General features: G+C 37.0%; 1 protein-coding gene across 1 annotated transcript in view; it reads left to right on the plus strand.

Moving 5' to 3' along the window:
• LOC105861538 (ovostatin homolog 2-like) overlaps nucleotides 1-13,997 on the plus strand; it is a 45,378-nt gene extending 31,381 nt beyond the window's left edge. Inside the window, 13 exon segments of the mRNA XM_076007676.1 lie at nucleotides 620-796; nucleotides 1,538-1,619; nucleotides 2,225-2,381; nucleotides 4,405-4,479; nucleotides 5,310-5,475; nucleotides 6,224-6,435; nucleotides 9,111-9,320; nucleotides 9,739-9,863; nucleotides 10,783-10,873; nucleotides 11,232-11,300; nucleotides 12,563-12,665; nucleotides 13,376-13,448; nucleotides 13,850-13,997. Coding sequence (XP_075863791.1) covers nucleotides 620-796; nucleotides 1,538-1,619; nucleotides 2,225-2,381; nucleotides 4,405-4,479; nucleotides 5,310-5,475; nucleotides 6,224-6,435; nucleotides 9,111-9,320; nucleotides 9,739-9,863; nucleotides 10,783-10,873; nucleotides 11,232-11,300; nucleotides 12,563-12,665; nucleotides 13,376-13,425 — 1,517 coding nt within the window. The 3' untranslated portion in view covers nucleotides 13,426-13,448; nucleotides 13,850-13,997.
• The last annotated feature ends 12,984 nt before the right edge of the window (nucleotides 13,998-26,981 follow it).

Raw genomic sequence — 26,981 nt, forward strand, 5'->3', positions numbered from 1 at the left:
TGTTCAGATCATCCTTTATGCTTGTTTCCCTATGAAATCTGAAGAGATTACAGTATTCTTTCTAAAACCATGTTTCTAGGAAGCACTAGTTCTGGTAGATGAAAACTGGTGTTCAGAAAACCAAAAAAGTTCTATTATAACACATTAATCTGAACTCTTAAATTCGCCTCTTAGAAAACCGGAAAAAACTTGCCTGTTAAAGATACTGGGAATTTCCTCAGTATAAGGAGGAATCTATTTTTAAAAAGTAAATTTATTTGCTTATTATTAATATTAATATATTTTGGGGAGGGATGGATCACAATTTATAGTTCCTAAGGTCAATTTCTCAAAAAACGAGTAAGCAAACAAGCAAGCAAATACACCTTCCTAACTTCCCTTTCTCTCTGGTAATGAAGTTTTCAGAAATATTTTCCATACCAGAAACCCCTTTAACTTCAACTATACATGGCTATCTCCATTATTATTTAGAATTATTACTTCATGAAACTTTCTTTGTCTCCATCGTTTAGACTCAATTTTAAATGTTGCCTACTGCCACTGTGTCTCTTTTATCTATGGTTATTAATGCTGCGATTGTAACTATACACAATACGACTCTCTTATTTTCTGTTCTTAGGAGATTTTCTAGGACTTGCAGTGCAGAATCTGGAAGATCCTCTCCAAATATCCTACAGAAATGCAGAGCAGAATGTTGCCCTACTCGCATCCAATACCTACATCCTTGACTACCTGCAGTCTACTGAGCAGCTGACAGAGGAACGTAAATCTCAGGCATTCTCTCTCTTATCTAAAGGTAAGAAGATTTAAGTAATTTCTGCTCATAATAGTTGAAATCAATTGTCACTCATACCATGATGCCACAAAACTACTTTTATGAGGAACTCTGGTTGGGGAAAACTGGACCTAAACTGAGGAACTCTGAGTCCTACCTATGTTTTCTTTCTTTTTGACTTCAAAATCTGTGTGGTCAGTCAGCTTCATAATTTGGAACTGTAAAGTTTTCAAATTATGAATTCAGTTATTTTCTTTTAACACCTGGTATTTTGCCAAGTTACCTGGCTGTTTGTTGATGTTCTTAACAGTAGCTGTAAATGGTTCATTTATCAACTTTTGCATTTGTTTGCTCAGTTGTGTTTCATTGCAGGAAAAGAATTGAATTTGTGTGTAGAAAGAGGGTGGATAAATAGTATAAAATGTGATAATAAGGAAAAGCCCAGTGGTTTTCTTTTCATGAAGATAGCACTGAAGTAAAATAACTGTAGGGGAAAGATACTAAATAATCAGTAAACACCGAGGATGAGCTAGTTACCGAGCTAGGCATGTTCAGATGTACTATCTTATTTGTCACCAAAACCTTATAAGGTGGGAGTTACTTTTGCTCCCTATGGATAGAGAAACTCAGTTTCAGAAATTCAAATTGAAATAATCATCTTAGTAATTTTCATCTAACACCAGAATCCAGGACTTGTACTACACCATTCTTTTTCTTCTAACTTTCTTAGAGTAAAAAATTTTCTGCAATGTTGTATTTTAGGTTATCAAAACCAGTTGTCTTTCAAAAACTCTGATGGTTCATATGATATGTTTTGGGCAACGAATCGGGAAGGAAGCATACGGTAAGAGATAAAAAAAAATTATTTTAAATAATATAGCAATTATCTAAGAAAAGCTTGCAAAGAGGTGAGGGGATGAGTTCAGTAAGGATTTGGAAACAAAGAGAGTTTCAAAGTGAATTTACAGAGGAGAATCACAAAATTAAAAGACTTGATTATTCTAATGCAACGATGTACTTACCATCTCATGGCAATTTGCTTAGCAGTCTGACCATTTAGTGATAGACCCCAAAACTTACACAGCTAGTTAATTCCATGGAAAATGCCACCTCTTCCTCTGCACTTAGGAGAGTCCCATATAGACTCAGGAAAGTGAGTTAGAAAGCCCCAAAGCATTCTGTCTCCATGCATGGGTAATCTAATAGACTATACTGTAAGACCTTTGTGTATAAACATGCTTAAAATTACTCTAATTTTCACTTATTGCTATTCATAATAGTTTACTTACCCAAAGGAAAAAGCTACAGTTGAGAAAGACTGGTTGCAGCCAACATTGGATAAGCTGAATGCATCCATTACCCAAGGGAGCAGTGGTGATGAACCCGTGGAATAGCAGACACCATCATTTCTTTTTTGTCTCACTTTTACTCTGGTGATTTGCATTATAGGCTCAGTGCCCTTACTTTTAAGACATTGGAGAGGATGAAAAAATATGTATTCGTTGATGAAAATGTTCAAAAACAGACCTTAATCTGGCTTTTAAGCAAACAGAAAAGTAACGGCTGCTTTGAAAATGATGGCAAGTTCTTCAGCAACACCTGGGAGGTGAGAAACTAACAGAACTGGGCTTTCCTTGCTCTTTTTCATTGCCTACCTTCCCTACCTTATCTGGACCGTGACTATTCTTCCTTATTCTTCTCCTGTGAATGTTATGCCGTCGGAATCCGCTGTGGTCATAGGGAGTGGTGGATCGGTGAGCAGCGTCATTCCTGCTATCTGTGTGTTTAACCACGGCCTACGTCTGATTCCTCATCAATCTTTTGATCGCCTTACTTGGTTTTTAGTCCTTCCCTGGAGTCCATCCTTCTCTGTAAATAAACTGCAAAGAGGAAAGAAGGGAGAGAAAGGGAAGCTAGAGAGGAAACATTCATAAATTTGGAGCCAGGCAATATATTAAGGGAGGGAACCTTGACTATCTGAGGAATGTGAATTCATTCCTATTCACAGATAGCAGGAAAGATCTAGTAAGAGTATCTAGTAATTTGCACTGTTTTAATGCAACAAATTTTTCCAGTACCCTCTCAAGGAAAAGCACAAAGGCTTAGTTTGCCCTAGGCCAAAATACAAAGTAAAGTATGTCCTTGGCAGAATAAACCCCTTTGCTTTTCCTGTCCATGTTTTAAGTAAATCACCAGGATTCTTCCTTCTTTCTGACTTCCATCCTTAGCAGGGAGCTGCCCCGTACACCCCCATCTTCTGTTTCCTTTATTCTCCTAACTTGTTTCCTCTGAATGCTCAAAATCCCCTATCATGATATTTTATTGTGTACTGATAGCCCCTGAAATATCCTGAGCTTTCCTTCTGTGTCCTTCTTCATAGTCGCCACTCCTGTTCTTGAATTACAGAATGTAAGTCTAATCTACCTCAAAATACAGGTGAATGGCAACACCTTATGGTATTTTGTTTTAATACAGATTGTTTTCTTATTTCTTTACTCATGTAGTTGGCGGGAGGGATGTGGCTTTACATTTTTCCAAACCTATTTCTCACAAGAAGGTCCCTCATGGAGAAGAACTCTTGTTCCTATGTAGAAAAATCAACACCTTTTTCTTGTTCTCTTCTAAAGCATTTTCTCCACATCTTTCTTCTTATTGGATGCGTTACTGGTCACTGCTTCAGTTTTTTTTTTGTTTTTTTTTTTGTTTGTTTGTTTTTTTACCTTACCCAATATTTTCTCTGTAATTAAATGTGTGTGTGGGGGGGTGTGGGAGGTTGGGAGGTAGAAAGAAGGAGAAAAATAACAACAAAAACTTACATTCAGAGGAATGGTGATACCACATTCTGTAATTTAAATGTGTTATAGGTCCCCAAATCCTATTTTAGTGCCTACTATGTAAGTTATCAACTTGAAAACTTACCTCCTCAGAAACATTTCTTTTCCGAAGACAAGAGAGGTTGCCATTTGCTGATAGAGGTTTATACTAGATGAGTATAACCCAAATGCAGCACAAATGCTATTTGCATCAGAATCCCTAGAGCACCCATTAAAATTCATTTTCCTGTCCTGTTTCTGAGTTTTTGAATCAGAATCTCTTGTGCGGATGCTGGTTTATTTAATGTTTCAGTTCCCCAGGGGATTTTTATACACAGTTTGCAAATCACATGATTATAAAATGTTTTTTTCTAATTTTATGCTGCAAGAATCTGAAACCTGACTATTATAAGGTACTTTTCCAGGGATTTTCAGAAAGCTTTACAGCAAATTTCTGTTATGCCTCATTAGAAATTCTTTGTTGGCGTTTTTCGAATTAACATCGAATAGAGCTGATAGAGTTGTGAATTACTTAAAGGCATGCTTAACACCAGGCCATTTAAATATGGTTATATACATCATTTAGTATACTTGAAATTAACTGTGTTATTTTTATTTAATGATTACATAAAGCAGAAGGGATTCTTTCTCAGATAGTATGGCTATTAACCACCTAATTTAAAAATTACACATGTTCGGGTGTTTTTTTAAATGAATAATGGCACTTGTTCCCAGTGTTTCTTTCATAACTTCAGAAGATTATCTGTTCTTTTGCGCTCTGCTATCCTATATGACTCTTTGTTTCTTTGTTTTTAGGGTGAAGATGAAAAGGACATTTTCCTCACTGCATTTATTGTTGGATCCCTCTTTGAAGCTGGGCTCAATTTCACTGTATGGATTCCCATCCTCCTCTAATTTCAGTCAGATGAATGCACATGAAATAGACTCTAAATTCAGAGTGAACTAAAATTCTAAGACTGGATGCAACATAAATAGAACATTTCATTCAGTATCACCCTTTAAAATGATTTTGTTCAAACCTTTTAGATTGATACGACACCTTTGATGAACACTGGTTTTTACCCAAGGAGAATACACACATGCACACATACACAAGTTATTCATACAATTTCAGGTATTTCAATACTCCTGAATTTTAGCCATGAATTTCAAATTAAGAACCCTTGTTCTATGTAAAGCCATAACCTAGGATTCTCCTCTCTAAACAATCTGAGTAAACACTTTCAATTTAAGAGTGGCTCATCCCAGCTATCTCTCAATCCATAGGTTAGATTATCTGATTCTAAACTCTTATTCCTAAACTAAGATACTAGGAATTTTCAGGGTCATTATTATATTTTGCAAATCATCTTCAGAAATGTAAGTCTCTATTTTTAGGAATTAGAGTAAAATATTATAGATCTAAAAATAAATTTTTATGCTTTGCCACATAGAAGAAATTTATAGCTAAAATATTACTCATTAGATACAAAAACTCCCATTTTCTTACTACTTAAATCTTATTTCTCACTGATGATGACATGACAAATTTGTTTTAATGATATATTTGAAAAATAATACATACGTGTATACATTAATAGGTTCATATGTAAAATATACTTCAAGGATATAAACAATAATTAGTTTAAGTGTTAATATTCAGCAAGCTGATAAAATGTTCAGGTATCATTTAAAAATATATTATTGTTCTTTCTGACTAGTTTTCTGCTCTACAAAACGGGCTCTTTTGCCTAGAGGAGGCAGTGGAAAACGGTGTCGCTAATGGTTATAATCATGCAATTCTAGCTTATGTTTTTACATTAGCTGGAAAAGAGGAGCAAGCGGAATCCTTACTCCAGGTGCTGGATCAATCTGCCACAAAAATCAGTAAGTGTTATCATTCATTTTTGCTAATGGACATGATCTTGAAAACAGTGATGAGATTTGCTAAGCAATCATATAGAACTCTCTCTTCACCAGGATGTTTCTGTTTCTCTTCTAGAATCTATCAGTGGCCCTTTAGAGAATATTACATGTGTTAGATTTCCCTCTTTCTCTTTTATGCTATTAATAGTTTCTTTTCAAATGAGTTAAGAAAGTTAATCAAGCACGTGCCATAGACAATAACAACTACTTGTTAAACTTAGTCACATACTACTTTTGACCTTAGGAAGTTACTATTTAAGAATGTGTTAATTTGCTAGGGCTGTCATAACAAAATACTACAGACTGGATGACTTCAATAACAAAAACTTATTTCTCACAGTTCTGGAGTAAGGCAAGTGTGATTTCTTTGCTTGTACATGGCTGTCTTTCCCCTCTGTCATCACGTGGTCTTCTGTGTGTGTTCATCCTTGGTGTCCCTTTTGTATGTCCACGTTTCTTCTTATAAGGGCACTAGACAGATTAGATTGCAGCCTACCCTAACAGCCTCATTTTAATGTACTCATCTCTTTAAAGGTCCTGTCTCCAAATACAGTCCCATTCCCAGGTACCAGTGTTTAGAGCTTCAGTACATAAATTTTAAGGGGACACAATTCAGCTGCTACAGAAGCCAAGAATGGAATTTGTATTCTCCTTATATGTAACCAGTGCATTTCATAGGGATTATATGAAAATTCTTTCTTTTTCTCAGATAATGTTATATACTGGGAAAGAGATAAGAAAGCTAAGACAAAAGAATTCCCACCCTTTATTCCTTGGGCACCTTCTGCTGAGACTGAGAAGACTTGCTATGTGTTGTTGGCTGTCATTTCCCGGAAAAATCGTGACCTCACCTATGCTAGTAAGATTGTGCAGTGGCTGGCCCAACAGATGGATTCCCACGGAGGCTTCTCTCCCACCCAGGTAATTGATATGGGCCTGCTATAAATACCAATGTATACTTTTTTATTTTGATAGATTTAGGAGGACAAGTGGTTTTTGGTTACATGGATGAATTGTATAACGATGATGTCTGGGTTTTTAGAGTAGCTGTCTCCCAATAGTGTACATTGCACCCAACAGGTAGTTTTTCTTCCCTCCTTCCTTCTGAGTCTCCAGTGCCCATTGTCCCACTCTGTATGCCCCTGCATACCCACAGCCTGGCTCCCACTTGCAAGTGAGAACATGTGGTATTTGGTTTTCTATTCCTGCATGACTTCATCAGGATAATGGCCTCCAGTTCCATTCAAACTGCTGCAAAAGACATTATTTTATTCTTTTTTATGCCTGTGTAGTATTCCATAGTGTGTATATACCACATTTTCTTTATCCACTGCTTGGTTGATGGGCACTTAGATTGATTCTATATTTTTGCAATTGTGAATTGTGCTGTGATAAACATACGATTGCAGGTATCTTTTTAATGTAATGACATATTTTCTTCTGGGTAGATACCTAGTAGTGGGATTGCTGGATCAAATAATAGATCTACTTTTAGTTTTTTGAGGAATCTCCATGCTGTTTTCCATATAGCTTGTACTAATTTACATTCCCACCAATAGTGTATAAACATTCTGTTTTCCTTGCATTTGTGCCAACATCCACTGTTTTGGGACTTTTTAATAATAGCCATTCTGACTGAAGTAAAGTGGTATCCCATTGTGGTTTTAAATTACATTTCCTTGATGATTAGTGATTTTGAGCATTTTTTCATATATTTGTTGGCCATTTATATCTCTTCTTTTGAAAAATGTCTCTTCATGTCATTTGCTCACTTTTCAATGGAATTATTTGTTTTATTCTTGCTGATTTGTTTCAGTTCCTTGTAGATTCTGGATATTAGTGCTTTGTCAAATGTATAGTTTGTGAATATTTTTTCCCATTCTGTAGCTTGTCTACTTACTCGGTTGATTGTTTCATTTGCTGTGCAGAAGCTTTTCAGTTCAATTGAGTCCAGTTTATTTATTTTTGTTTTTAATAACATTATGTTTAATGCAGAAGATAATACTCTATAATAATCTAGATAGCAAAAATAATCACAAGAAATGCTTCCTGAAATGAGAAAATTTGATATTATAAATCCTATTCTATTTAGTCAACAGTTATCTACTGTACAGTTACTATGTATCAGGCACTTTACCAGCAAGTCTTTATAGAGAAATGAATAAAATGAGGCTCACTTTTCAAGGAATTTATGCCCAATTTATATCTCCATTGAATAAATAAAAATAGAATGTAAGTCTGTCTGAAAGAGATTTTCTTCATAAGTACCAGAGTCTTAGTGGTGTGTTAAATGTCAGATGACATCATGGTCAAACTGCATACTGACCAAAAAAGAAAAATTTCTCTCTAATTCTGTGGTCTATACATTGGAAAAAGCAAATGAAAGGAATACATAACAGAAGAAATGGATATGACATACAATGATTTATGTCTTTCTTTAATAAGAAAAATAATTAAAAGCACAAGAAAATGTACTCTCATTTCCCCAAGGAAAATTTTTATTTTCCTCCTTTTATAGTCTTAGTTCTAGAGTAAAAGCATAGGCTAGTGAATCACCAAAGATGTTTCCTGATGCTGACTTCCCTTCTTTGAATATGAGTAGATATAAGAATTATCTATGGCATGTGGAGAGATTGGAACATTCTTAAACTGCTGGTAGGACTACAAATTAGTAAAACCCCTATGAAAATTAATTTGGACATATCTCAAAGAGCTAAAAATAGAAATACCACTTGATCCAGCAATCCCACTACTAGGCATCTACCCAAAGGAAAAAAAGATATTCTATATAATAAAGACATCTGCACTTGAATATTTATGGCAGCACAATTCACAATTGCAAAGATGTGGAAACAACCCCAGTGCCCATCAATACATGAATGGATTAATAAAATGTGGCATAAATACCATGGACTACTATTCAATTACAAAAAACAATGGTGAATTAACACCTCTTATATTATCCTGGATAGAGCTTGAGCCCATTCTTTGAAGTGAGGTATCACAAGAATGGAAAAACAAACACCACATGTACTCACCATCAAATTGGTACTAAGGTGCTCGCATGGAAGTAATATTCATCAGGTGCTGGTCAGGTAGGGGGTGGAGGTGGGTAAACTCGCAACTAATGGATGTGGAGCACACTGTATTTGGGAAGTGCTCACCTGTAACCCTGGCTTGGGTGAGGCAAAGGCATTATATGTAACCAAAATGTTTGTACCCCCATAATATTTTGATATAAAAATATTAAATTAAATTAAAAAAAGAATTATCCAAGGCTACCATAAGGTCACCAAATTATATGATACCTTAACTTTTAAAAAAAATTTAACACTGTTTTTAACAGCAGAGATTATATTTTATGAAATCCTTTAGAAAACTAAAATCTAAGATTTGTTGAAAAAGATTAATTTAAATGCAAGCAACTTGCATAAGCAAGTATATTTTCTTATTTTTCAGGATATTGCCATGGTTGGTGTTCTCTTGACCTGTTTTAGGAACATTTCTATGCATTGCTTAAAGTTCATGGTCAAATGATGACTAATATTGTATAATATCTAAGCTTGGGTTATTATTTCTTGTACTGTTTTGTACAGGACACAGCAGTTTGTCTTCTTGCCATAACACTCTACAAGAAGTTAACCTTCTCTAATGATCAAAACACTGTCACCTTTAGCAGTGAAGGATCCAATGAGGTTTTCCAGGTTAACAGTGAGAACCGCATACTGGTCCAACGTTCAGAACTAACAAAAGCACATGGACAATACACAGTAGATGTGGAAGGACAAGGTTGTGCATTTATCCAGGTAATAGAAATCTACCTAAAAGGGAAGTGAATGTTTGCCAATAAAAGAGTCAGATTATCTATGCAGGCATATATGAAATGTTATTTTGCCATTTCGTATATTTCCATGATTACTTGTTATGTCATTTTTGTTTTCAAATCAATAGTAGAAAATGCAAATTATTTTATGAGGAGGTACTCACTTTTAGTATAGCTGGCTAACAGAAGTTTCTTAGGGAATATTGTGGTTAGAAAGTATTCTATCCTCATTAAATTATATTGTTAAAGATTTTGTGTCTTCTGAAAATTAAACAATTTAATTTAGCCTAATTCCCTAATAGTAAAGATGTAAAGTGCATTAATAATGGAAATAGAGAAATAACACATCCTTCAGTTATTACTACAGGATGATTTTTTTTATGATTTGCTATTCTTTCCAGGCCACCCTTAGGTACAATGTGCTAGTACCTCAGAAGGAATCTGGATTTTCCCTTTCCTTGGAAATAGTAAAGAATAACTCTTCAGATGTATTCCAGACTAATTTTGGCCTTACAGTGACTCTCCAGTAAGTATCACATTTTGATATTAACTCCCAGGTTAGAGAGATGATAATATATTTATTAAACAGTAGTGAAATAGCAAAATATGAATGATGGTAACTACAATGAGTTCACATGCTGGTGGAGATATTTCTACAGCACAGTTATTTTATAGTTCTCTGTATAGACAACACAACTTAGTATACCTTTAGCTAAATCAGAGTTAGAATTATGGAAGTATGATATGTACTACTCTTTTAGATTTGTACTTTTGATAACAGAAAAGCAAAATAATCTTCTTGAATTGAAATAAGATTTGTAGATGCCAAAGAGTTTTAGCCTTAGTTAATATGTGGGGAAACACTGAGTAAAATTAGTTTGGAGGATTTTTCCTAGGATTTCTAAATGAAAATCTCTTGCACACCAGAGCTAAGAGCTGAATATATTGTGGAACTTTTAACTTCATATCCCGACAAAACTATCCAGAGGCAAGAACATGACCTAGAAGATCTCTTGGAGACATGCATACTCTATAATTCTGCCAACATACTGCATTTTAAGCAAAAATTTCCTGTGTTATGCAAATCTAAAGCTAACCTAAATCTATGTAATATAAATTTATAAGCTTTGTTTATAAATTCCAGCCTTGAGACCTCAGATAAGCTTAGAAAGCAAGCAGGGTTTGGGGAGATTTTAGGTCCGGATAATTTATTATTTGCTCCAATTATGTTGCTTTGTATCATGTCATCCACTATCAGTCTGGTTGTGCCTATTCTTAGATGTCTGAGAATGACTTACTTCCAGTGTTTCCTCATCAGCTTTTACCTGTTCTCTAGACTTACAACCAGTTAGTATCTATCTACCTGCCGTCCTCACCATGAGTTAAGTCCCTTTTCTGAATTGATGTCTAAACTAGTGCTTTTTTCTTTTTTTTTAAATTTTAAGATATACTGGAGTTCGCAATGAGTCCAATATGGTCGTTGTTGATGTGAAAATGCTATCGGGATTTACTCCAGTCATGTCGTCCATGGAGGAGGTAAATCACAGAAGCCTGGTCTTTCAGCCCAGAGAAAGTGATAGAGTACATAGATAAGATAAATAATTGGTTAGCAAAACAAAACCATAGAATTCTTCATTTAAACAAACTCCTCGCATTTATATTTTTGCTGTAGCATTGGAGGGCTGGTGTTCTTAAAGTTTAGCAATTAGCAGTAAATATTTCTCATGGTTGAATAATGTATTTCTTTTAGTTCCTACTTGTACTTATAGAAAAAAATCATGGCGCAAAGGAAACTACCTAAAATGGAATTTGACAAAATAAAAAGCACGAGCATTCAATTCTCTTATTTGTTCCAATATCTATTCCCCATCCTTTCCCGTCAATTTCTTCAAAGCTTGAAAACCGGGGCCAAGTGATGAAGACTGAAATCAAGAATGACCATGCCGTTTTCTACTTAAACAACGTAAGCTTAGCAATATTCTTTTTTCTTTAATGTCCTTCTTTTTTTTTCTTCTGAAGGTGGTTGGATGCTTCCATTTCTTATAAATATGTCTGATAGGTTTTATTTTTTTAAAAAGTGAGACATTAAGAATGATCAATATTCTGTCCCCCCAATCATCCTTTCCCCGTCAACTCTAAAGTTATTTCATATATGCCTTGACTACCTGGCTAGATAGTTCTCAAGTTTGAAAACATCATCTCCCCATTTATCCTTCCTCACAGCGTCAAACATAGCCTGGTCACAGAATAGACGTATAATTCTTTTATCATTTGAGTTAAACTCCACAAAGGTTGTTATGATTTTATTTATTTTTTAAGATTGTATATTGAAGGTACCCAGTGTGATGTTTTGATATGTATAGGGAACTGATTATTATAATCAAGCTAATTAACATATCCATCTCCTCACATACTTATCTTTTCTTTCTTTGTGGTGAAAATACTTAAGATCTACTCTCTAAAAAATTTTATGTATATAAGATAGTGTTGCTAACTATAGACCTCATGCTATATATGAGATCTCTAGAACTTATTCATTCTACTTAACTGGACCAACATCTCCCCATGTCCCCACCCCTGTTAACAACTCTTTTGGATTCCACTAAATGAGATCCTGCAGTATTTTTCTTTTTGTGTCTGATTTATTTCACTTGATGTAATGTCCTCCAGGTTCATTAGGATTATTGCAAACGGCAGGATTTCTTTTTTTTATTAAGGCTGAATACTTTGTATGTATATACCACAATTTCACTGCCCTTACATCTGTCATGGACAGACACATTTGTTTTCATATCTTGACTATTGTGAATAATGCTACAATGAACATGGAAGTACAACTATCTCTTCTAAATACTGCTCTTGCTTCCTTTGGATACATACCAGAAGTGGGATTGCTGAGTCATATGGTAGCTCTATTTTTAATTTTTGTAGGAAACTCCAAAATGTGGCATGAGTTTTAGAGCCATCTTTTCTATGAGTACATCATTATCAGTCACTTAAATGTATATGTTTTTCTAACACTTTTGACTAAATTCCTTGCACCTCAGTATATGCAATGGAACTTTAAAATGTTCATATGATTTAATAGTAACTGATTATTTTGTCATTATGTAAGGTAATAATACCCTAGATTTATTTGTGTAGGTTACAAACTTCTAGAGATAATTTGCATAGGGATTTTTTTTCATACCTGCTATGATATATTTATAATTTGTGTCTTTATAGGTTTTTAGAACACCAAACAGTTTCACTTTTTTTGTTGAGCAAAGCAACCTTGTGTGGAACATTCAGCCAGCCCCAGTCATGGTCTACAATTATTATGAAAAAGGTAGGCAAGCAACAAGCATGTCGTGACGCTGTTGAATGTGACTATGCCTAACATTTCCTGAGCTACTAAATTTTCCAAAACCGTTCTCTGTCTTCAAGGACTAAACAATAGATGATTTTACTTTGTATATTGATTTTTAAAATTCAATTATTTATCTTCTGACTGGGCCATTTTCCCTTTACCAGAGTTTTCCAATGCTTAGAATCTTTTTTATATAATGTGAAAGAGCTCCTCTTGAACTTGAAATATAAACCATGCTAAGCTTCCAGGTCTTTTTGTTGTTTTTGTTGTTGTTAATGCCAAGACTTATCATTTCATGCTATCTTTATGGACTTAGACTTAAAAAGGGGAGTGGGAAATATTCTGAAGTGTTATAGAAAAATTTTGACAGATTATGTTCCAAAACAATTACTAAGATGTTATAGAGACCATAAAACTTTTCTCTGGAAGGTTGGTGCTATTAGTTTCTTGAATGCCATACAAAGTTTGTTGAGTAATATTTGAATTCTGTCTCTGTCTTTTACTAATAGAATGTATTTCATCAAGTGGCTTAAACTTTATTAGGATATTTCTGAATTTATAAAATGGGGGAGTGTTCTCTCTTGCAAAATTATTGGAAAGATTATACTAATGTGTTTTCATTTTTTGACATAGTCTGGTTACAAACAGTTGGAAATTTAATAATGATGCATGATTCTTTTATTTTCCAGATGAATATGCCCTTGGCTTTTACAACATCAATATTACTTCAGTTTCCTAGTAAGACAAAAAACACAAGAAAAGGTAAAGAAATTATACACATCATAGGTCATTGAAAACACATCTGACAAGAAAATGAATAAATAACATAACATAGAACAGTGGTTGAAACAAAAGGAAATCTCTGGTACTTCATAAAGCTTGTGTAGCTGTGTGCACTAGATGAATATTCTGATAGTCATAAAGATTTTATTAACTTTTTTAATTAGCTTCAAAGGATTTACAGATATATATGTGCTTTTTACAAATCTCTTATTTTTTCATAAGTTGACAAGTCATTAAATATATATACACATATTAATATGTTTGTATAAGAGCATATATATGTGTATATGTGCATATTTTTATATATGTGTGTATATTTTTATCTATATCTGTCTATATATACACATTTTTTATTGTTTAAATTATGTTTTAAATCACAGGTAGAAAACTATTTCTTTGGAAAACTCATTCTTCTGTATCTAACTTGGGAGAGAACCATGAACCACTTCATATCCTGAATAATCTGCAATCTGCTATAAGTTTCCAGCTTTTATTTCTTTACCTATCCCATTAAATGGTGTCATTTCACATATGAGTCTATGATTTTTTTTTCCTTTTCTTCGAATACTTCATTCATATTTTCATTCTAGGAAATTCAGAGCTTTGTTTGATTGCACCTTGAATAATTTGCTTTGTTTTTGTCAACTCTGAACTCAAGTTTTTAGACATTATGACACACAGAATTGCAATTCTTCAATAGCTAGAGAAAGAGAAAGAGAGGGAGAGAGAGAAGAGGTGGGGGAAGGGAGATAAAGAGACTAAGTGGAAGTTGAAAGAACTCCATCTGAGCTCGTGGAAACAAAAATAAACACACACAACACAACAAAAAACATAGACTCTTCTCAGTGAAAGATTATCAAAAAGTAGGAAAAAATGTAAAAAAAGATCACAAATTAAGTGATGGATTTATTGAGTTTGTATACAAGATTCAGAGGGTAATCTAAGAGCATTTTATCTTTTTGAAATTAATTTTTTGAGCTTATCACATTACTGAAAAGTAATATTCAATGTCTAACATTTGCTTGATTAAACACTACTGTTAGAGGGGGCAAGAGCAATATATATAACCTTAACATTTGTACCCCCACAATATTTAAAATAAAAATAAAATAAACACTACTGTTATAGCAATGAATGAATTCTAAGGAGAGAGGGGCAGAAGGAAACTGGAGAAAGCAGGGATGGAAATAAAAACAATTTCTCTGCTAACTTGTACACAGGCTTCTGAGTCTGGTAAGATACTGCTACTGACAAGAAAAAGCTATAGATAAGTTCTCCTGTTTTGGAGTTAAAGCATTTGGAATCAGAATCTCCTAGACTCTATCAGTATTTAACAAATAAAACATATAAAATATTCTAAAAGAAGATGGTTAGATGTACTCATTCTTGTAGTCTTCCTGCCCAATGTGTATTGCTTATAGTGCCTAAATTATAGCTAAGCCTTTTGTTGTATGTTTAGTAATTGATTTATGATAGATAAACAGCTAGTGTCCTTCTGTGTTGGTGCTGTTCATTTCAAAGTGTTAAGAATTTTTTATACCTTTTCAGTTCTCCTATTTTCCCAAAGCATGGCATGTCAGACATGTATGTAAGGCATTAGCATTCATTTTTTTTTTAGGCACCCCAGGCGCTATAGATATTCAAGGATTCCACTCAAGAAAAATATGACTACTCTGGTACACTTTTGTGATAAAGGTTCAGAAAAATAAAGGGAGTTTACATTTTGGTATATGATATCCCTTTGTGAGAAACCATTTTTTTCCCTCAGTAGATCAATCTTAGTCCTCATTTTACTTATGTATTCAATAGTTAGCCTGATCACATAATAAAATTGTTTCTCAAATTATAAGCAAGCAAGGAGGGCACGGTAAAGTCAGCTACTTGCTATATCTCAAGGCACAGAAAAAGTTTTCAGTTTAATGTTACTTTTGCAAAATTTCTTGGTGTTACAATGAGTATGGGAAACTGAGTAACAAAAAACTGAGATCAAAATACTATCTAAAAGAATAAAGAGATTTAGATGAACAACACAGGTCTGTTACTTGTCCTTTTCATTGAAACATCTCTTCAGTTTCTTTTTGAATATGGTACCAAAGTCATTTCCCTAGTCCAAATTTTAATAGAAAATGAGACATAATGGACATTCTATTAACAGTTCAGCAGTGTTGAATGGGAAGTAAGATTTGATGTGTGTGTGTGTGTGTGTGTGTGTGTGTGTGTGTGTGTGTGTGTGTGTTTAAAAAGAGGTAAACAAGTAAACCAGGCCACCATGGAATGTTTCATGGAGGGTGTGCAGCCCTGATTTGTATGGGGCTTGTGTCATTGAAGCATCACATGGCACTTTATCATAAGTCCCCTCTGGCAGTGATTGGAACCCACAGGTCAGTTTCCACAAAACATGGACTCTGAGATGGAGATTTATGTGGGGAGAGTTTATGGGAGAAAACTCTGAAGATCAACACCTGTGGGAGATGAAAGAAGCAGGACTGTACCAGAAGAGGAGGTGAACTACAGTGCAGTCCCAATAAAGGTCTCAGTATATCCCACGGGGAGCTACGGTGTGGGGATGGCCCCTCAGAGCTGCCCTAATTGAAGGCGAGGGAGCCAGGCCTTTATACCAACGCACACCCGTTACTGCACACTGAGCTGCCCCTGGGGCGGAGGGGGGACCTGGGTGAAATGTCTCTCTGGTGCTGAGAGAAATTCTCAGAGCTGAACTTATCTGAGAGCCAACAGGCACCAACATTGCTAGCAACTAGGGCTGTGAGCACCTCTGCCATGCAGGGAGTATCTCAAGGGCACACCGAGCATCACTAATTTGGTCTGGCAATGAGGGATGCAAACCATGAGCTGTACAGGTGTGTTTCCTGGTAGAGCATCTGCAAAGATTTGGCTCTTTGGTTAAAAGAGGTGGGGAAGGGGTAAAAAGAGAGAAAGAGGAAGAAAAAGAGGAGGAGGAGGAGGAAGAAAGAAAAGAGAGATGCAGGAGAAGAAAACTCTTTTTCTGCTAACTTTTGTTTTCCGTAACGGGATACAGTCAGCAAGACATAATCTCTGGTTCTTCAGGAGTCACACTGTGACCAAAAAGGCAAATGACACTGATACACCAAGGAAGTAGAGCAGAAAGAAAGAAACTTCTTGATGGCATTAGTGAGCCCCTGAACCAATCCAGTAGCACCGTTCTCAGAATTTGTACCAAAGGAGACAATAAATGCTTGATTGCTTGAAGTCCCTATTAGTTACATGTTCTGTTACTTGCAGCTGATAAAAGTATTCTTATTTCTCTTTTGTTTTCAGTACCTTTCCTCTTTTTTCCTATATCATTATCACACAGAACTTGTAATATCTCATCATTTCAGTTCTTTCTAGACTACTGATTTCAGAGAAATCATTTTGGAGAGGACCTGGCCAACATGAAGCATTCATTGCCCATAGTAATGCTCTTTACTATGACTAGAATTTTGTTGTGTGTGTGTGTGTAATACTTAGAGTATACTATGCATCAGTCACTGTTCTAATCACTTGAAATATATTACTTATTCAATTTCCACAACAAACCTATAGGGCATGTTATAATCATTGTTATTCCCATTTATAGACAAAGAGAAGCCTAGGGAAGTTAGATAACTCATCCACGGTCAGTCATAGAACCAAGGTCCACACACTGGCTGTGAGGCTCCAAGGCCCTTGCCCTCCTTCCTAACTGCCTGGCAAGGAAAGAAAGGAAACTTTGACACACGAACCAAATTCTTAATATGCCTGTATTTATTTAAAAGTCAGGGTGAGTAATAGTAGCTTCCTGACAGCTACAACAGAAGTATAACTTTTTTTTTTTTTTTTTTTTTTTTTTGAGACAGAGTCTCGCTTTGTTGCCCAGGCTAGAGTGAGTGCCGTGGCGTCAGCCTAGCTCACAGCAACCTCAAACTCCTGGGCTCGAGCGATCCTCCTGCCTCAGCCTCCCGAGTAGCTGGGACACTACTACAGGCATGCACCACCATGCCCGGCTAATTTTTTCTATATATATTAGTTGGCCAATTAATTTCTTTCTCTTTATAGTAGAGACGGGTCTTACTCTTGCTCAGGCTGGTTTCGAACTCCTGACCTTGAGCAATCCACCCGCCTCGGCCTCCCAGAATGCTAGGATTACAGGCGTGAGCCACCGCGCCCGGCCAGTATAACTTTTTTATGTAAAATGGTCACATCCACCGCAAACCTTTCCCGGCACAGTGCGTTCCTTCCTGAGAGATGACATTTGCCCCACTGGCAAAATGTTTCTGGGAAGGTTTATGACTTCTGTGACAAATTAATGCCAAATCAAACAAGTTTACAGATCTTTATTATGTCCAGTCATGGTCATTCAGAAGAGAACACGGAGCTGCTCCCCTGACACAGCCCCACCACAGGCCTGTGGGTCTTCACACAAAGAGAGGTCTTAAGGGAGAGACAGACGAGCATTGTTTACCGCCCACTGCTGAAATTCCTGCCTGGAGCTTCTGGACAGAGCGCTTGGCAAGGACAACTTCTCGTTTGTCATATGACTCATGGCAAGTTGTTGGCAAATTTCCCCTAAGCCCGAAGTTCCTTCTGCCTAAGAAGGAACAAGAAATGTTAGGCAAAGTGAAGACAGCCAAAAGTTGCGAAATGATTAGGATTCATTCCAAAACTTCTAGATTTTCTTTGGAACTCTTTTTTGTAATAATTGTAAAGAGGTCTTTTCCCAACATAGTAATTTTATAGTTGTCATAGAACCCATCTCTGCTTTACAGAACAAGGCAATATACTTTGGAATATATGTGAATAGAAAAACAGGGATTTTCCACAGGCAGGAAATGGCATTGCCGGTTTTCCTGACAGACAACCCACACCATCATTTTCTCCACTTTGTACACATCCTTAATTTTACTAATGACATATTTCCTTTCTAAGAAATCATGAAATCTTTTCCCACAGTATAAGGGGATTTCCTCCATGCAATAGACGGAGAATCGGAAACAACAGCTCTGCGTCTCCTATGTAAATAACATTGTCATGATGTTTATCCTAAAACAACTTGTATATGTCTGTGTTCGTGTGTACATATGTCTTTCTGTTATTCTTACTGTTTCACATTTATACAGTTAGATGACTTTTACTAAATTTCAAGGTATATTAGGGCGATCTATATTTAGACCCTACGGTCCCCAACCCCCGAGCTGTGGACCAGTACCAGTTTTTAGAAACCGGGCTGCACAGCAGGAGGTGAGGAGCAGCCTTCTAAATACAGTTTATCAAGTCGAAAAATTTCCCTTTTCAAGTTTACTACGAATTTTTTGTAATGTTTTTTGTCTTCAGACATTCTGTCTCTTCATAAGTAAATGTGTTAGCTTATAAATCTAGATAATTTCCCATTAAGTTTAGGTTTTAAAATAGTTCACTTAAAATATTTATGTTCACTTATGATTTGAAAAATTAAATCTATCATAATTTATTTCTCCTTTTTTATTTCTAGTCCTGTTTGGTTTTTTTTTTCCCATTCATTTTTGGGTTTGTTAATCGTCTTTATTTTTATGTTATTTTAAATGACTTTTATTTCATCATTTATGTTATATTCTTTCCTCTATCTCCTCTGAGTTTTTGCCTAGCACCCTGTTACGTTAAACTTCCATGTTTTCAAATTTATACATTTCTTACATTTCTAAATACTACTTTACTTCTCACAGGTGGTTTTCTGTGCTATTTTCATTTTTAAATTGTGCTAAAATGCACATAGCATAAAATTTACCATTTCGACCATTTTTAAGTTTTAATTTCCTAAGAAGGTAATAGTTTATGGAGATGGTGGATTTTTTTTCATGGTAACACTCTCGTCACATTTTCTTTTTGGACCTCCATATATAAACGGCTGAGTTGATTATCATTCTCAGTTTATAGAACACGGACATCAGTGCTTGTCACTTATTTTACCTATATGTTTATTTATTCATCCTTTTTAATCCACATTTTCCATTTCTTCCCTCATCCTAGTTAGTTACTCTAATATATTTGATTGTATTCTAAAATAGTATGTGTAAAATATTCTGCAGCATGTTCTCTGTAGTCAAGTAGCTGGGTCATAATACAGACACATACAGAACTTGACTAGGTATTGCCAAATCGCTCACCATAAAAGCTACACCATCCCCAGAGTGGGATAAAAGTTTCTTTATACTAACAGCCCTAATAACATTTGACATCACCCAATTAATCTATTATTTCAGTAGTCTATTGGATATAGAGTGATCTGTCATTATTTTTTTTTATTTTGGCATATTATGGGGGTACAGATTTTAAGGTTTCAATAAATGCCCATTTCCCCCCATCCCCCCAAAAGTCTGAGTCTCCATCATGACCATCCCCCAGATGGTGCACATCTCACTCATTATGTATGTATATACCCGCCCCCCTCCCCCCTCCGGCCTGCCCAGTACCCTATTACTGTAGCACCTATGTGTCCACTTAGGTGCTATTCAATTAATACCAGTTTGCTGGAGAATATATCTGGTGCTTGTTTTTCCATTCTTGGGATACTTCACTTAGTAGTATGGGTTCCAGCTCTAACCAGGAAAATATAAGATGTGCTATATCACCATTGTTTCTTAGAGCTGAATAGTACTCCATGGTATACATATACCACATTTTATTAATCCATTCTTGGATTGATGGGCACTTGGGCTGTTTCCACAGCCTTGCAATTATGAATTGTGCTGCTATAAACATTCGAGTGCAGGTGTCTTTTTTGTAGAGTGTCATTGGATCATTTGGGTAGATGCCCAGCAATGGGATTGCTGGATCAAATGGTAGATTCATTTGTATCGCTTTAAGGTATCTCCATATTGCTTTCAACAGAGGTTGAACTAGTTTGCAGTCCCACCAGCAGTGTAGGAGTGTTCCTCTCTCTCCGCAACCACGCCAGCATTTATTGTTTGGAGATTTTTTGATAAAGGCCATTCTCACTGGGGTTAAGTGATATCTCATTGTGGTTTTGATTTGCATTTCCCAGATGATTAGAGATGTTGAGCATTTCTTCATATGTTTGTTGGCCATTCTTCTGTCTTCTTTAGAAAAATTTCTGTTCAAGTCCTTTGCCCACTTTTTAATGGGGTTATTTGATTTTTTCTTCCTAATTTTCGTGAGTTCTAAGTATATTCTAGTTATCAGTCCCTTATCGGATGCATAGGATGCAAAAATTTTCTCCCATTCTGTAGGTTGTCTGTTTACTTTCATGACTATTTCTTTGGCTGTGCAGAAGCTTTGTAGTTTGATCATGTCCCATTTATTTATTTTTGTTGCTGCTGTGATTGCCTTTGGGGACTTCTTCATAAACTCTTTGCCCAGGCCGATGTCTAGGAGAGTGTTTCCAACTTTTTCCTCTGGAGTTCTAATAGTTTCATATCTTAGGTTTAAGTCTGTTATCCAGCGTGAGTTGGTTTTTGTGAGAAGTGAAAGGTGTGGGTCCTGTTTTAGCCTTCTACAGGTGGCTATCCAGTTTTCCCAGCACCATTTATTGAAGAGGGATTCTTTTCCCCAGCGTATGTTTTTGTCTGCTTTGTCAAAGATGAGATGGCTATATGAGGATGGTTTTATATCAGGATTCTCACATCTGTTCCACTGGTCAATATTCCTGTTTTTGTGCCAATACCATATTGTTTTAATTACTACAGCTTTGTAGTATAGTTTGATATCTGGCATATTAATGCCTCCCATTTTGTTTTTGTTGCCTAGAATTGCTCTTGATATTCGGGGTCTTCTTTGGTTCCATACGAAGCGTAAAACTATTTTTTCTATATCTGTGAAGAATGCTGATGGGATTTTAATAGGTATTGCATTGAATCTGTAGATCAGTTTGGGTAGTATAGACATTTTGATGATATTGAGTCTGCCGATCCACGAGCATGGTATGGATTTCCATCTGTTTACATCCTCTGCTATTTCCTTCCTCAGTGTTTCATAGTTCTCCCTGTAGAGGTCTTTTACCTCTTTGGTTAAATATATTCCTAGGTACTTTAATTTCTTTGTTGCTGTTGTGAGGGAATTGAGTCTTTGATTTGGTTCTCAATTAGATTGTTGTTGGCGTATATGAATGCCTCTGATTTCTGTGTATTGATTTTGTATCCTGAGACTTTACTAAATTCATTGATCAGTTGCAGGAGTTTCTTGGTTGAATCCTTGGGGTTTTCTAGATACAATATTATATCATCAGCAAACAGTGAAAGTTTGATCTCTTGTGCCCCTATTTGGATACCTTTGATTCCATTTTCCTCTCTGATTGCTGTAGCCAAGACTTCCAGCACTATGTTGAACAGAAGTGGAGATAGTGGGCAGCCTTGTCTGGTTCCAGTTCTAAGTGGGAATGATTTCAATCTTTCCCCATTCAGTATGATGTTGGCTATGGGTCTGTCATATATGGCTTGTATCATTTTTAGGTATGTCCCTTCTATGCCTATTTTCTTAAGTGTTCGTATCATGAAAGGGTGTTGAATTTTGTCAAAAGCTTTTTCTGCATCTATTGAAAGAATCATGTGGTCTTTGTTTTTGCTTCTGTTGATGTGGTGAATTGCATTTATAGATTTACGTATGTTGAACCATCCCTGCATCCCTGGGATGAAGCCCACTTGGTCGTGGTGGATTATTTTTTTGATAAGTGTCTGGATTCGGTTAGCTAAGATTTTGTTGAAAATTTTTGCATCTATATTCATTAGGGATATTGGTCTGTAGTTTTCTTTTTTTGTTGCATCCTTTCCTGGTTTTGGTATCAGAGTAATATTCGCTTCATAAAAGGTGTCGGGAAGGTTTCCGTTCTTCTCGATGTTGTGGAATAGTTTCTGCAAGATAGGTACTAGTTCTTCTTTGTAAGTATGGTAAAATTCAGGTGTGAAGCCATCTGGACTGGGACTTTTCTTTTTAGGGAGATTTTTAATTGCTGTTTCTATTTCAGCTGTTGAGATTGGTCTGTTCAGGGAATCTATATCTTCCTGGTTGAGCCTAGGGAGGCTGTGTGTTTCTAGAAATTTGTCCATTTCCTCCACATTTTCCAGTTTGTTTGCATAAAGATTTTTGTAGTATTCATAAATTATATCTTGTATCTCTTTGGGATCAGTTGTGATATCTCCTTTTTTATTCCTGATGGAGCTTATTAGGGATTTCTCTTTTCTGCTTTTCGTTAGCTTAGCCAATGGTGTGTCAATTTTGTTTATTTTTTCAAAGAACCAACTTTTTGTTTTATTAATCTCCTGAATAGCTTTCCTGTTTTCAATTTCGTTTAGTTCTGATTTGATCTTGTTGATTTCACTTCTTCTGCTGGGTTTGGGGTTGGTCTGTTCTTCTTTTTCCAGCTCTTTGAGTCATTTCATTAGATTGTCTATTTGTGATCTTCTTGTCTTTTGGTTATAGGCATTTATGGAGATAAACTTTCCTCTCAGAACTGCTTTAGCTGTGTCCCAGAGGAGTTGATAAGTTGTCTCTCCATTGTCGTTTTCTTCATAGAACTTTTTTATTTCCGTCTTGATTTCTTCATTTACGAAGTAATCATTTAGTAGGAGGTTGTTTAATTTCCATGTTTTTGTGTAGAAATGTGAGTTTCTGTTAGGGTTGATTTCTAGTTTTATTCCACTGTGATCTGAGAAGGTACATGGTATGATTTCTATTTTTTTAAATTTCTTGAGATTTTCTTTGTGTCCTAGGATATGGTCAATCTTAGAGGATGTCCCGTGAGCTGATGAGAAGAACGTATATTCAGTGGATTTTGGGTAGAATGTTCTGTAGATGTCTGTCAGACCCAATTGTTCTAGAGTTTTGTTTAAGTCCATTATTTCTTTATTAAATTTCTGTTTGGAGGATCTGTCTCGTGCCGTCAGTGGGGTGTTGAAATCTCCGGCGATTATGGAGTTGCTATTAATCCATTTGCTTAGCTCCAGTAAGGTTTGCTTTATGAATCTGGGTGCACCTAAGTTGGGTGCATATATATTTAAAATTGTTATCTCTTCTTGTTGGACTGTGCCCTTCACCATTATATAATGACCCTCTTTGTCTTTTACTACTTTTGTTGGTTTAAAAACTAAATCGTCTGAAATTAGAACTGCCACACCAGCTTTCTTTTGGCTTCTATTTGCTTGGAATATTGATCTCCACCCTTTTATTTTTAGTCTATATGCATCCTTGCAGGTTGGATGTGTTTCCTGAAGACAGCATATACTTGGCCTGTATTTTCTTATCCATTCAGCCCGCCTATGTCTCTTGAGTGGAGAGTTTAAGCCATTCACATTTATTGAGAGAACTGATAGGTAAGGTAGATTACTGATCATTCTGTTGGGTTGGATGTTGTTGCTATGATTTCTGTCTTGAGCCATTGTAATATCTGGCCTTTAATATCTTTGGGTTTTGGTTGTTTTTATATTCGTGTGTTATTATTATGATGTTCTGTGCATAACGCTGTTTTAAGTACTTCTTGTAGGGCTGGTCTTGTCTTGGTGAATTCTCTGAGCCTTTGCTTGTCTGAGAATGATTTTATTTCTCCTTCATATACGAAGCTTAGTTTTGCAGGGAATAATATTCTAGGCTGGGCATTGTTTTGTTTCAAAAGAGTGAGAATGGGGCCCCAGTCTCTCCTTGCTTGTAAAGTCTCATTAGAGAAGTCTGATGTTATTCGAATTGGCTTTCCCTTGTATGTTACTTGCTTCTTTTGTCTTACAGCTCTTAGAAGGGCCTCTTTAGTTGATACTTTGGTCAGTCTGATGACTGCATGTCGTGACGTCTTCCTGTTTGCGTTGAATCTCCCAGGGGTCCTCTGAGCTTCTTGAACTTGTATATCAAGATTTTGAGCAAGGCCTGGGAAATTTTCCTCTATTATATCTTCAAACAGCTTGTCCAACCCTTGAGCGTTGTCTTCTTCCCCTTCTTGTAACCCTATGACCCTCACATTAGGTTTCTTCACATAATCCCACAGCTCTTGTAGGCTTTGCTCTTTTCTCTTGTTTCTCTACTCTATTTCTGTGACTGATTTATTTAATTGGAGGGTGTTATCTTCAAGCTCTGAGATTCTTTCTTCTGTTTCATCTACCCTGTTCTTGAGACTTTCCACTGTATTTTGTAGTTCCTTGAATTGATTCTTCATTTCCAGGAGTTCGGTTACACTTTTCTTCAATGTGTCTATTTCTTTTCTCATATCCTGGAGACTTTTTGTGGTTTCTTGGTGCTGGTTATTGAGTTGTTGTTGCAGCTGGGTGAGTGTTCTTATGTTCCACATACGAAATTCCTCTTCTGTCATATTGGTTGCCTGATTTTGGTCGGTGTCCGTTTCTAGGGGGCTGGTGTTCCTCTTTGGGGGTGTGTTTTCCGTTTGGTTCTTCATATTTCCTGAGTTCTTTCGCTGATTTCTTCCCATGTCGATCAGTTGTTGTTTCTTTCCTTAGGTTATTGTTTGGGTATTCACACACCTTGTTTAGTTTCTGAGGCATTAGGTGGTGCCTGTGGGTGAAATTGGACCACTCCCTGTATATTGAGTCAGTGGGTGCCGTGGAAAGGCTGTGCAAGATGCCGTCCCTGTCAGTAGGTGGCGTTTGCTTGGAGGAACAGGCTATGGTGTTGATTTTGAGTCCTGTTATCAGCTCTCGTTCTGGGCGGAGCTGGGTTGGGTAAGCCTGCCCTCAGGCCGTTGGCAGGGGTCAAAGTTCTGTACTCTGCTTCCAGGGAAAGCTGTCAGGGAGGGGCTGGAATGGTCCCGCTCAGCCAGAAAGTCTGGGTGTGGGGGCGGGGCTGTCTGAGACAGGCAGTCTGGAGCGGGCCTCGCTTCTTTCCACCCTCCCCAAGTCCGCAGCTACTCCTGGGCCTCTGCCAGCAGGCCAGACCACAAGCCACCAGGCCTCCCGGGACTGTGATGTCGGCGGGGAGGTTCCCTGCACAGGAACGCCACCTGGGTTGGGCGCACGGCCTCCTCCTGGGAGGAGGGTTGCCCTCTAGGACGCCGATCCGCCCCTGGAGGCACACAGACCTTAGTAGGCTGTTCACGTATAACCCTTCTGTGCCCCGGGCAATGCTAGCCCTCGGTGCAGGGGATCTGGTCTGCAGGTCCAACCTCTGGGTCCCAGAGTTCAAACTGAGGATTTCCGGTCCTAATTCACCCACAGGGAGCCCAAGCTGGGTCTATGTCTCTCAGCCTCTGAGTCGGCACCGTTTTCCTGGGAACATGGTGCCAGCAGCACCTGGGAGGGCGGGCGGGGTCCCAAACGGGAAGGTCCCGTTCCCTGGAGGTGCCTCCGGCTGGTGGATGTATTGTCTCTCTGGGCAGCCGCGGGTAGGGTCGGCGGAGGGGAGGAGGAGGCAATATGGCGCCTGCCGCACCTCGGGTCCGTGCACACGGAGGTGCCCGGAGGGAGTTGGGAACCTGGTGCCACGTCTGCTACAGGCTCACCGTTGGCAGGCGGCGGCGATCTCTGGGCTGGTGTCCGCAGGTCTCTCCACCCGCTGGGGAGCCCACCAGCAGTCCCGAATGCAGGGGAGGGGAAACAGCGAATCCACCTACCCTTTCCGCTGGTCTCCGGGCTGCTCTGGTGGTCTCAGCCTCCAGTTCTCCTCCGCAGCCTCCTCCCGTGGAGTCTCCCGGGGTCTCAGGTACCCCTCCTTCCGGCCCTTGTCCGCTGTATGCTCGTCTTCTTGCTTCTTTCCTCTAGTTTCTGCTAGAATCTGTCTTTTCTGCAGAGACCCTCTGTCTGGCGGTGTTATTCGTCCGCCATCTTCTGATCTGTCATTATTGCCATTTATCTTATCACTAACGTGCCCGAGCATCTCTTTGCATCACATTCTCATTTAAATCTTCTGTTTCTATTGGTTTATCATCTGCAAGAATCCTTGTTTATGCTAAATATTAGCCTATTTTGCATCTCGGTATTGCAGGTATCATTTTCTGTTTGTCATATATCTGATGACATTTTCTGTGGTGTCTTTTGTTAAAAAGAAATCTTTAACTTGATTGTAATTAAATATTTCAGTTTTTACTTATATTTTGTGCTTCCAGGGGCTTGTATGAACAAATTTTTCCTTCTTATGAGATCATAAGAGCATTCATCAACATTCTCTTCTATTGTTTTCTATATTTACTTTTTCAAGAAACATTTTATTATAGACAATTTCAAATATATAAAAAATTAGGAAAAATAGTATAGTAACCACCACAAACCACCGCCCATGTAATGTACCACTATAAACTCATGGCCAAATTTGCTTCATTCACGTGCCTACCAACTTAACCTCTCTTCTCAAATTATTATAGTCACACTATTCCTCCCGTAAACATTTTAGCATGTGTCTCCAAAATATATGGATTCTTTTTAAAACATTATCTTGATCCCATTATTCTACCTAAAAAATAAACAGTAATTCCTCAAAAATATTGAATTTTCAAATTCTCCAATTGTAATTTCAAGGTACATTTTTAGTTTATTACAACAGAACAGAAATAAGATCTATACATTCTATTGGTTCATATGGTATCATTTTACA

The sequence above is a fragment of the Microcebus murinus genome, chromosome 10 (genome assembly GCF_040939455.1).
Source record: "Microcebus murinus isolate Inina chromosome 10, M.murinus_Inina_mat1.0, whole genome shotgun sequence".
Lineage (NCBI taxonomy): Eukaryota > Metazoa > Chordata > Mammalia > Primates > Cheirogaleidae > Microcebus > Microcebus murinus.